General features: G+C 36.9%; 1 protein-coding gene across 11 annotated transcripts in view; it reads left to right on the forward strand.

Annotated features, from left to right (window-relative positions):
* MPDZ (multiple PDZ domain crumbs cell polarity complex component) overlaps positions 1 to 12,692 on the forward strand; it is a 94,308-nt gene that overhangs the window by 39,716 nt on the left and 41,900 nt on the right. For all 11 annotated transcript variants that reach the window (XM_039729630.1, XM_039729631.1, XM_039729632.1 and 8 more), the window contains 5 exons: positions 1,408 to 1,617; positions 4,012 to 4,128; positions 6,657 to 6,815; positions 9,604 to 9,891; positions 10,595 to 10,718. In XM_039729630.1, coding sequence (XP_039585564.1) covers positions 1,408 to 1,617; positions 4,012 to 4,128; positions 6,657 to 6,815; positions 9,604 to 9,891; positions 10,595 to 10,718 — 898 coding nt within the window. The remainder of the gene's footprint in view (positions 1 to 1,407; positions 1,618 to 4,011; positions 4,129 to 6,656; positions 6,816 to 9,603; positions 9,892 to 10,594; positions 10,719 to 12,692) is intronic.

Here is a 12,692-nt window from a genome sequence, read left to right on the forward strand (position 1 = left end):
AAATTTACGGGGAGATTTACATTTCTGTTTTTCTGTTTCCATCAAATTCTCAATTCATTTTCAATCAACAGTGAACTAAACTTGAGAATTATGTTCATACTAATACATTCCTTACATTTTATACAATGGCAGGCCTGTAAAAAGGTCTACATTATTTCTAACCCTAAGGAAGATGGTCACATAGACTAGAGAGGCTTGTTTCTTTTTTTTTTTTCCAAAAAATGTGTCGTACATAGTGCCATCTGAAGTGAAAGTATTTCCTGTTAAAATAGTGAGGAAGATGTCAATGCTCAGCAGCGCTGCTAGTTATATTTTGACTTGGGAAGTGTTTTATTGCTCCATGGCATTCTTTTTACTGTCATCAAGTGTTAAGGGTCTTCTTGGTGTCCTTCCTTCTTTCCTTCACTCCCTCTTTCCCTCTCTCCCTCCCTCCATCTACACTTCTCTCTCTTTCACACCAGCTTTCAGTGGTTGTGGCTTTTTCATATTGTCTTGATGACGTGTGTCCTTTCAGATGTACATCTTGACATGAAAACTTGTTACAACTGCATGTTGGTTTGTAGATGTTTCTCTACTTTTGCTTTCAGTAAAGCTGTTACATGGTTACATTTTTGGGGTTGTTTTCTGTTCATACTCTCAAGTCAACTGCATGTTGGAAGTATTAACATGATGTTCCTTGTGAATGTAGTTCTGTAAGAATCACACAAATATTTTGTATGCGTAATAATTGTTATAGCAAAATTATATATTCCTGCTATTAGTATTTGATGATATCTTTTTTTATAAAAATCAGTATATTGGAGAATGGTCACTTAAAAGCAGTTTTCCTTCTTAAAAGCAAATATCACTTTGTTTTGTCTTGTTGATTAGTCCTATATTGGTATATTCCTCTCTCATGTCGGTATTTAATTAGGCATGCACAAGACCTTGCCTCTTGAAAACTGCTTTTTCAGTTGAACAAGGTCATGAAGTATAAGACAGTTATTGAAAATAAGTAATTCATTCCAATAGAGTGCATGTGCTACATTTGCCTCAGTCTACATTGCCTACCTGTGTCCTCAAACCTCCATAAGGGAGGATGGAGTTTGCAACACTGTTGTTACAGTAGGAAGTCAGTGAATTTCTGGTGTGCTCAGACAACACTGTGCACATATAGTAGTATTTTATATTGGAGATACATGATGGAACATCACCTAGAAAAGAGTAATAATTTTCACATCTAAGAATTAAAAATAAGTGGAGGTCTAAATATGGACAGTACAGACAGAATGGTTTGCTCCTACTGAAGGTTCATCTAGAGGAGAGCAACACAACTCTAGTTAATAAAAGCTTATGAATAATAATTCTCCTCTCAAGATATAAAAGAGTAAAAAAAGTTAAATATTTTGTTTCCCTTTATTTAATTAGGATCCTGTTGATCCAGCAAACACTGTCATTGTGATTCGCTCGTTGGTTCCTGGGGGTGTGGCTGAGCAAGATGGCAGACTTCTTCCAGGAGATCGGCTTATGTTTGTCAATGATATCAACCTGGAAAATGGCAGCCTGGAGGAAGCAGTGCAAGCACTGAAAGGAGCCCCAACAGGAACAGTTAAAATAGGAGTTGCCAAACCATTGCCTGTAAGATTATAATTGAAGCTGGTATATGCTGATCCTGACTTCTCCATACATTTTGTGTGTTTTGGGGTACAGCTGGGTGGCCCAACTATTGCCTTACATGTAGGAGTGGCCTAGGTAGTATATTGCTGGTGTAGTGATTGCAGGACCTAGCACACCTTTCTTGCAGATGAAACAGCAAAGCACCTTGCAACCAACGGCTGAAAGTTGCCAGGCATAATACTGTGCTCTGTACACTTTACATGGTTCTCTGAATGTGTGAGGTGGTGAGATAAAGTTGTTTTTGATTTGTGTTGAATTTACAGATTCCTTTGGTTTGCAAGGTATAGTATTGTTACAGCTGTTATTCTGCTTGGGGAGGTTGTTTGATTTGTTCTGGGTGGTGTGTGGGAGAAACAAGAAAACTTTCAAGAGGTTCAATAACAAATTTTTACTTGCAAGCTTAAAGAATTAAGGTAGAATAATACTTGGCAAATTTTAAAATGTAGGCATTTTTATTAGAAATTCAACCATAAAAAAGCAAAAAAATAACAGTTCAAAAATGTATATGGGAAAAGACAGAGAGGATAAGGGTAAAAAGGTATGTAGTCACCACCCATGGATACAATGACAAGACTTGATTGTTGCAATTTCAGTGCCCCTTCGAAGTGCTGGTCACAGTCTTGATCCACTGGGGGTGGGAAAAACCTATGAAGCACCAAGTTTAATGAGTTAATACATGCTCCGGCTAGATGAGAATGCCCAAGTACCTTCCCTGTGGTGGAGAGTTTTACACTATCTCATGTAACACCATAGATCACATGGCATTTCTGTCTTTGATGGTTTATGACACCTAAGATGTTAGAACTTCTTCTCAGGTTAGCATAGTTGAGCCAATTATAGTCCATGAGAAGGCATGAATACCTCCAGGCTTCCTGTGAGTGCCCTGGTAGGTCTCTAGAGGGGAGTTTTCACACCTGAGCCACTTGTGTAAGGACATGGTCATGATAAAAAGCACTATTGCACCTTGCAGGATTTGCTTTTTACCAGTCTCTTCCCTTATCTGGCTCAAAACTCAGCTTGTAGCCTCGGGTGGTGGGTGTGCACTCCCTCTGCAGCTGGGTGATTACTTTGTGCCTGGTCAGCAAAGCAGCTGCTGCTTCAGCAAATGCTTGATGCATTGACCATGAACATTCCAGTCCCTCACAAGTATCTATGCAGTCTTTGTATTTATACAGCACATTTTGATTATGTTATATTGAGTAGTCTTCAGTTTGTATATGTCTAACTGGTTATTTCAGGTTTGGTTTTATAAGGTAGTCTGAAACAATTTGAAAAAGGAGGTTAAAGGTGACCTATGGTCACTGAGATAGTGTAGCAGTAAGAATCCTGTTGTACATCCTAGTAAGCATCCCTGATGGGTTAAGTTTGAATGAGTAGAATGGCGTTAGTTCCTACATACATACAAGGAAGATACCTTTCTCTATATTAGTAAGCCCAAGCACAGTTTTAGGAGTTAATTTTTGCTTTTCATGAGTTGATAATCTTGTAACCTTGTGGATGTAGATACCAAATTTTCATTCTTAGTAGATCTTTGTGGAGAGAGTGGGAGGGAATATCTGTTAAGTTCCCAGAAAATTTGCTTTTCATAGTAAGAGAGTACGTTTTAACTTGCTTGCTAAATTATTTTTTTAATTGGAGACTCCATATTAATTTCAATCAAAATTTCATACTCCAGAAGATGCCACTATAAAAGAAAAAATGCATGGGGGTTTTGTTTCCCTGAAATTGTAAGCATATGGCATTTGCACTTCAATATTTCATGTATCATGTTTGGCAAGTAGTTAAATGTTGCAAATAATCCCTACTTCTTTTGCAGTACTGGACAAATGAACCAACATCAAATTATGTTGGAAAAAGCTATTGGTTTATAGTCAGAATTACATTTTGTCCTCTAGAGGCTGACAGACACAATTGTAAAACACAGAGAGTAGATGAAGTCTTTCTGCCTGCAAGCAAGATTGCTATGTGGCCAGCCAGATTATAAAGACCTCTGCTGTTAGGCTCTTTTTCTGTTGGCAGCTGTGATGGCAGTTTTAGTATATCTTTATTAAAGATATACTAAAAAAAAAAATGAGCCTAGACTAATTTGTGGGCTCTGTGGTATACCTGGACAGACCTTTTTCATTATTTGGGGTTTATTTCAGAATGATGTGTGAAGCTGAATTCAGGTAAATTTGAAAAAAAGAATTTGTCTCTTTACCCACTGAATACTGTGACTGTGGTTGAAATGATCTGTTTGCTGCATTTGGAATCCATTTGCCTTTCTAAACAGCCCCCTGCCCCTCTCGCAGAATGCACTCTGCACCTGCTGTGTCCAGGCCACTCATCCGACTCAGAGCTTCGTTCTTTCTGCAGCTTTCACCTGAGGAGGGCTATGTCTCTGCTAAGGAAGATTGCTTTTTCTACACTGCCCAGTCACTTGAGGAGGAGGGGCCAGTTGATGCAGCCCTCTTCCATGCTGAGCTGGCTCTGGTTAGTGGCCCAACTTACCACAGATTTCTTCAGTCTTTGCATTTTGTAGTGAAAGGAGTTGCCTTGTCACTGTTCATGCTTATTTTTTAGTGTTCACTGTCTCCACCTTACTCATCCCCTGTAGGTGGGATGGATTCTGACTTTGTAGAAACTGCTGTATAGAGACTTGGGCTTTTTGCATGAGCTGTGAATCTGGCCTATGATTTGTTCATTGCTGAGAAAAAAAAAGTATTTTGCTGATGTTTTCAAAAGTGCATGGCTATCCACTTGTTCTTGCATGCACTCAGCAGCCTTTCGAAAATCTCACCTTTTCAGAGAAATGTTCATGTGCTTATTTTTCTATGTATCATAATACATCACTTTTCTACTGTGGAAAGGTTTTGATATTTCCTTTTTGCATGTAATCCAGCCTTACAAGGAATACTCTGTCTTCAAAAGCTGCAAATACTTCCTCCTAATAATATTCTTCAGCCGTCAACATCAATCAGTGATTATGAGATTTACAAGGTCAAAAGGTGTTCACTTGTACAAACAATGCGGCTTACCTGAGCATTCAGTGCCTTACATAGCCCAGAAGTTACCACTAAGGACTCAGATTAAAAATACACAGGAACTAGAGCACTTTAAACCAGAAAAAAATTCCCTAACCTCTCCTCCCATAAAATAAATTTAAAAAAAAACAAAAAAACCCCAACAAATCCACAAGTCAGAATACATGTGTATATGTATGTATTCCAAGTGTGTATTCTCATGGTTGTTTGTTCTGTTCTGGGTCTGATGTAGAAATTATTAGGCCCTCATTTTCTGGGGACTTGAGCAGGGAAGCAGCTTCTATACATGAGAACTTAGTTGATTAGAAAAAAAGTTGAAATTGAACAAAAATCTGAAATGGATTCCATCAAGATGAAGATCTCTGCATTACTGCTTGCAACAGGTTTGATATTTTTTCACATTTGCAGACGACAGGCTGACTTAATAGCTTGCCTTCAAACAAAACTTCATGTTTGTAATTCTTCAGTTTGTTACCTTTAGCAGTTAGGTAACATTATCTTTCTTGCTCCATTCATTTAGAAGAGTACGATTTTATATTCTAAATAACCTTTAATTGAAGATGTGTTGAAATTATCACATTAAAACTATCTAAAAATTTGACTTCCATCTGTGCTTCCAGTCAAAAAAACTTGTGAAAAAAGCAGTGAAAATACATGACATAATAAAATTGTCAGTCATGTTTGTCAGTTGTCTAATTAAATGTGCAAAATGGGAAACTAAACGTGCAGTCACCCAGCTGAAGATATGTTTTGAGAATGCACATATGAGGTACTGTTTATCGTAGACAGATCGGTACTCAGATTTAACAGATATATCCTGAATTTTCACAATACTTTTTTAGGGCGTAGCTTTGGTTAAACGAATATGCATTTTCAAGAAAATGAGCTGAGAGTAAGTTATAGCAAAGAAGCAATTTGGATTATCAGTTAAATCTGTAGGCTTGAAGTAATAAAAAAATAATCCTTTTTACCCTGAAAAGGAATCAATGTGTTGAATTACTGCAGATTGTTGCTACTGCTATAATGGATTCATAATATGATTAACCACAGGGGCTGAAAAATAAGTTAGATCCCATTTCTGTAGATGGGTGCACTCATCTGCTTCATACAAGTTTATGATAAAGGCATGGCTCTTAACCCAGTGATCATTTTGTTAGCCTACAATATGTTCTTGAGCTCTGCCAGGGTAATGGAATAATGATCAAAGTGTATTGTATGAAGCTCTATAAATTAGAGTTTTTAGGGCTTAATTTTGGTTTTGTATTTAAAAAAAATCTGAGTCTTTGAAAAAAATATGTGTCATTTAAGAAAGGGCAAAAATACTACCCATGTCAATGTCTAAAAATCTTCTAAAAACTTTATTTCTTCTGTAAGAGTAATAGAAATATACAAATCCCTATAGTCAAAAGCAAAATAACTTAAAATCCATGTAAAAAATCACGTAATGAATTTTTCATATAAAAGCACTGTAAAGCGCTGTAGTTTCCAGGTTGTTTTTAAAAGAGTTTAAAAATAACTGATCATAAGAAGTTGAGTCAACAATATTGCTGACATGTGGCTCCAAGTGAAGTTCAATATTTTTTCCGTGCTAATTTTTGTAAAAAAAAATCAGAAAGAAAAAAGAAAAGAAGCCCTAAAGAAATCAAAATATAGACACCAAGAAGTACAGCAGAATTCTCCCAGCACTTGGAGCTTTTATTAATAGGCATGAGCGTGCCTCAGCCCTGAAACTTACTCTGGTTCAGACTCTTGCATTACGTCAGATATTCTTTGCAACCTTTGAAGAAGTAGTAACATGGATTTACTGGAAGCAGAAGATTTTCCTGCTGTGCTGTGCAAATGTAATTTCAATCTAAAACATGTAATGAAAAAGAAAAAGAAGAAAAGTATCAGTATGTAGCGGCTGGTGTGCATGTGTTTGGGGCTTATGTGGTGTGATGGCAACAGCCTGGCTGATTGAATTGCTTTTGTTGTTAGGTGGACTCTGGTGAGGCAGATCTAGCGGATGAGTCCACCTTTGAATCACAGTATTCTCTAGAGAGAGACGTCTTCCAGGACTCAGTGACAGCTCTGCATGACAGTGCCTGTAGCGGTGGGGTGAGCGACAGCTTCTCTCTTCCATTGACAACTCCCAAGGTAAAATCAAAGATGGTTCTATTGATGGCAAGCTTTGATTTTAAGTGTGAGCAGGCTGCATTATCAGACTGAAATGTTTTGTGTCATGCTGGTTCAAAATGCTCTACTTGCTTCCAGGATAAAATTTTGTTTAGAGTAGTGCTGATGTCTTGCAGATGTCTTTGTTGAAGAGAGAGGCAGATAGAAGGGATATAGCTTGGATTTTTGCTAGATAAAAGCGCAATTTAGCCAGAGTATGGTGAGCTGTTTGTAGTATTAAAGGTGTGGTGAGCAGTCTGCTGGAAAAATATAATTGTCATTCAAAGCATAGTAAAGAGTGGTAACATGAAATTACTCTGTTGCTCTGTATTTTGGTATGAAAAGCAAGAGTAAATTTTTGTCCTTATTTTTATTTTATGCTTCATAATTAGTATGTTTCCATGGTTTTGAATGAAATTTTTGTAATGATGCTGTAATGAAAAGTAAATCAGTGTATGTCAAATCTCTGCTAATGATTTTTATGTAAAGAAATAAATGAATATTTATTTAAGAGTACTAAGATCAATAGCTTTTTTGGTTCTTGGTCACATACCCATAATGACCTGATTGTATTGTCTTTCTTTCCATTGTTTTTCATGTCCTTTTTTAAATTCTTTAGATTTTAATATCACTAACCCAGAGCTTTCCAGTTCCATTGTCGTAGCAGTCTTCATTGAAAGCCACTGGGTTTGCAGTCTGTGGTCTTGAATAAAGTAGCTGCTGCTTTTTCTGCCACACCTGAGCTTCAGTAACTCCTGTCAACCTTTCTGGAATATGTTTAGCCCTTATGAGGTGCTGGTTAGAAAGCAAGATTCATCTTCTAATGGTTTCTCCTAATCCACAGAAGAGCACATCTCTGCTGTGCCAGTGGGACAGCTTGCATTGTTTAACTCTGTAATTGTTACTTAAATGGATTATGCATTTTACATGCTTAGGAGCATTTTGTGAGGTAGAGTCTGGATTTACATTATATGTCACATTGAGGACCTAGAAAGTCTTCAGTTATCTTCACCATTGACTTAAAGGTAGCTTTGTTTTACATACTCTTTTAAAATACCATGGTCCTGACTTTTCAGTGTTTATCTCTGTACACTAGTATGAAGTGAGTACTAAGTTCTCATTAAGCAGCCTATTCATGATTCAAAAAACTAACACAGTGGGAAAATCTGTTCATTAATGAAGACTTTTGAAGCAAGTGAAATGCACAAAAAATTAAAACAGCACTGTTTGATGCTGTGAGGAATGCAAAGATGTTTCAGTTATTTCTGGCTGCAGGGCAGTTGGCAGGTTCTGAGTGTCACTCTGGCATCGCATTTAAAATAAGTGTTGAAAAACGTACTTAAAGTAATGCAGATGCTCTAGTGATGCCACATATTACTGTAGTTATGAATTCCTGGAATTGTCTTTGTCCTAAAAAATGGCATCATTGGCTTTTCTTTAAGTGAAACAAAAATAAAAATGAGCATCTGCTGCAGCTCTTAATATATGGCTTACAAAATAAATGTTGAGTATGATTTGATGCTTGTTTTCACTGATTTAGAAGTGGATACTAAACAAACTTAAAAGTAGATGTCCCAACGATATTTGAAACCTTCTAAAATAATTTAAATATAGTATTGTGTCCTGTTCTCAAAAAGGTAGGAAATTATGTAATTGATTATATCATGAAGATTAGTTGTATTTAGGCTCTGCTCAATTATCTTCTCAGCTATTGCTTAAACCACTTATTTACTGGTAAGCCTTTTTTGATTCTTGTCTGGGGACAGAACAAGCATGTATGCACTTCATGAAAGTTGACAAAAATGAATTCTAGGGCTCTTGAGACAAAATCTTGCAAAATATCCCCAAAATCTCCCTAGCTTTTTTGGAGAAGCAATAGAACAATTAATAGGGACTGGTAGATAACAACTAAGACATATAGAGGTAGTTGATTTTGAGCTCTCTTATTGCATTTCAGAAAAAAATCTCTAATACTGATACAGAGCCTCAAAGTCTAACTTCTGAGTCCTTGATATATCTTTTTAAAATTGAATGGCCTGCCTGTTTTTAAAATAACTTACTTTAAAAGGTCAGCTAGAGAATATTTGATGTGAATGTTGTGATTACTGAAATCCCTTGAAACATTTCAAAGGCAGGGCCTCAGAATTTTGGAAGTCTAAATGTGTAGGGCATTTAAGTCCCAGTACCGCAGCCACAATTGGTAGATTTGCAATAATTAACTAGTAAGTTATTGTATTTCATTGCTGTCACATTTCAAATCCCACATTTTCACCTTTTGCTGAGGTTTGACCAAGTTTTTACTTGTTGCTCTTTCTGAGGAAGAGAAGTCTTAATATGTTTCTGCTTAGTTAAATGGAAGACAACATTCTTATTGTCTGAGCTGGTTGAAATTCCTCTTTGCTTGCTAAGTGTGCTGAAAGTAAAGACATTGGTCTTGCAAAGTTATTTCACCTGAGAAAAACAACTGTATGCTTGAATTTTAAAAACTTATTTAAAAACTTATTTAAAAACTGATTCAAGTTAGAGTTACTAACTTATTTTACTGATTTCTGGTGTTATAAACCAGAAGAAATTGTCTAAGAAATCAAGTTCAGTCTATAGTAGAATGAATGCCTGTAAGGAACTGCAGATGAGATTGATCTTGCTGATCTCACAGCATTATGTTTAAATTCTATGAGATTAGTTTTTGTTTAAGGTTTTAGCATGAAATGTGGTTTTGAATTATACTACAACTGAATGGTGATTGTTCATTGTCTCCTGTGTTGAACAGTCTGTTGGAGAGGAATGCTCAAATGCTGCAGCTGATTTCCATGTATCTGAGAAGAATCTGTACAACATGAATCTGAATCAGAGACTGAGAGATGAAAAGTCTGTAGTGAACAGTAGCCTGGAAACTGCAAGTGATTTTACTAAAATAGATCTTCTGACTCGGGAGGTTTCAGATATCAACCAAAATGAAAGTGAAAATACAGCAACATGGACTGGATCTCAGACAGCATCAGAAATTGTACTAAATACAAGCCTTTCTACTACCACACAGCTTGATCCCAGTGAAAAAGTAAAGTTTGCCTTTTTGCCTTTTTCTTTTTTTTTACAATAACTTAAAAAACATACAGAAAGCCTGTAATTAGACCAAAAAATTCACTTGCCTAACTCCTAGGCAAGACAGGGGCGTTTTCTTAGCCCTTGTTCACCTTCACAGGGGTGTGAGTGCAAGTAGGAGGTGCACAGCTGGAATCGGGCCTAAGAAGCCAAAGGGGGATGGTGTGAATGTATTGCATCATGGTGTTCTTTTAAGCCTGTGCAGTTCAACTCACAAACTGCTCTGTGATACTGCAGTGTGCAAACATAATTTTCCTTTATATGACAGTCACTGTGATGTGTGTTTCTTATTTATTCCATTCAGTGATTTATTAAGAAATTATTAAAAGAGCTGCAATTTCTTACAAGATTTATTACCTTAATACTGGTGAATTGCCAGACATCTGTGGTGAATGAATCTGAAGACCTTGAACTCATTCTACTAATTTTGATATCCCTGAATTAAAAGTGTGCTTTGTGATAGATGTGGTATATTGCCTGAATGAAAAGAGACATCATGATGTTTGTTTGATCTTTGATGAACTGACTTTTCTGTCTGTATAAAGACTCTGACTTAATTATGTGCATGGCGTTTGTGTAAGGCAGAAGTAGTTGAGATCAGTATGACCAAACATTTTTATCTTGGTAAATTGAACTGGTGCTATTTTCCCTTATGTTAGGATCAATTGCTTTTAATGGAAAAGAGATGCCCAGTATCATTGGAGGGAAATTCCATACCCCAAAATTCAGTCAAAAACGTGTATGAGAAGACTATCACTATTGCAAAAGGCAATTCAAGCCTAGGTAAGTTAGCAAACATTTTTTGTAAACTCTTCAGAAATATGGCTGTTGGTTTCTCTTGTATGTTCCCTGTTTAATTAGTAAAAAATAAGTATTTTCCATTTAGTGGGAACAGGACATTCATTCTTTGCTGCTCTTTCCCTGTTTGAGAGTGATGGCACTGGATCAATTTGCTGCCATTGTGTTCACAATGAAAACAATTCTCAGTCTCAGTGAGAATTTGTTTTCCCATAAAGGAGTTTAATCTTTCCTAAGTGTTAACAGAACAATTTTAATGCATCATTTTTCAATGTACTAATGTAGTGGAAAACCAAGAATTAGCCAAGGAGTGCTGTAGAGGAACATTGTGGGCAAAGAGGTGTAGATGAAACTTTCAAATATTTGTAAACACAAAATGATCTTGCTTCGTGAGGATGGTCAAATGGGACTAAACAAGCTGCTTGCTTGCTTGCCTCAAGTTTGAATCCAAAGTGCCTCAATGTTTCTAAAAAGTATATAATTGAGAAAATTAATAGGCAGTATTTTTTGCTTAACAGTATTATGATTTTGTAGTGAAGTTCAAAGTTTTTCCATATCTGCAATCTGCAACTTCCTGAGCATACTGACTAGAAACATATTTTGGAGTGAACACACACAGGAGATGATAATGTTTTTCATTGTCGTGTCCTGCTCTCAGGTGTGGCCCTGGGCAGTGTGAGGGGGAGAGCAAGAACAGAACCCTCCCAGAGCCCATGTCAGGAAGGCTTTGCATTGAAAGGCAATGTGTGCCTCCTGTTTGTACTTGTATGTTTATTTGGTTTGATTTAGGTTCCTGGTGCTGTTTCTTCCAGCAAACTGCATAATCTTGAAGAGTCTTTGGAATTGATAGGGCAGGGCTATGTGTGGGTGCTGGCTATTAGCAGTAACTCTACAAATGCTTTAAAATGAGCTGTCCACAGAATTGGATGTTTGTAAACAGTCCCAAGTCAGGACTTCTTTACTGTGCAGAGGTGGGTGTAAGTTTTTTAGAGCTGTATTTCAGTGGGCATATTGACCTGGAATAAACTGCTTTCTGATGGCTGGATGCTCAGTCTCTCACGTATCACCTTCATGAAACAGTCATCCTTCAAAATGGATCTGGTTTAAAATCAGGATCTGAAAAATGAAAAGATGTAGAAAAGGCTGGTATGTGTATAAGGTTTATATTTCATTGGTATGAGGGCCTTGGTTAACTACTACCTGTACTGGCTTCATTGCCAGGCTGTATAAAGTGCAGGTAACAATGCATTTCAAAGCATCTGGATTTTGTAAAAAAAAGTTTTCTTTGCAATAAACTTTTCATTGAGTGGAGTAGGTTTTCATTTATGGATGAATATTTTAAGTGCAGTGAACATCAAAGAAAATTTCATCCCAAGCTTAATACAGCTTGTAAATACAAACTTTGGCAGGGTCCATATTGGCAGACATTTTATGCATGAAAAATAAGACTGGTCTTGATGTGTACAAAATGTGAATATTGCTTTCTTCTAGCTTTTGACTGTAACATTTTTCTTTCAGTCTGAGTGTGCTCTGGCCTGGGAAGCAGCCTCTGCGTAGTGACCAGTTTATGCACATGGCTGCACTGCTTTTACCCTTCACTTTTAAAAAAGCAGCTAAGTCCAGAACTATGAATGATGCAAGCTCCAGCTGCATTGATTAAATAATTGAGGGTTAAGAACTGGCACTTCTTTTTTCCTTTCAAATGGTGTCAGCCAGAGTTTGCAGCAGCTCTTTAATGCCAGCTGCTGCCGGAGCATTTTGGCTGATTTTTTAAAAGATGAGAAGCACCCAAATGCAGAAGGGCTGAAATGCCATTGTCCTGCAAAAAGTTTGGCAACTTTGCAGTGGAGTTCTCATTTTTAATCTGAAACTGTAGGTTTCCAAAGTGTAACATCAGGCTTTCATATCTGTAAGGATGATGTCAGCATAGAAAAAGGGGAGGGAGTCTGTTGTATATGT

Source organism: Passer montanus, unplaced genomic scaffold, assembly GCF_014805655.1.
Source record: "Passer montanus isolate IOZ18808 unplaced genomic scaffold, ASM1480565v1 scaffold7, whole genome shotgun sequence".
NCBI classification, from domain to species: Eukaryota; Metazoa; Chordata; class Aves; order Passeriformes; family Passeridae; genus Passer; species Passer montanus.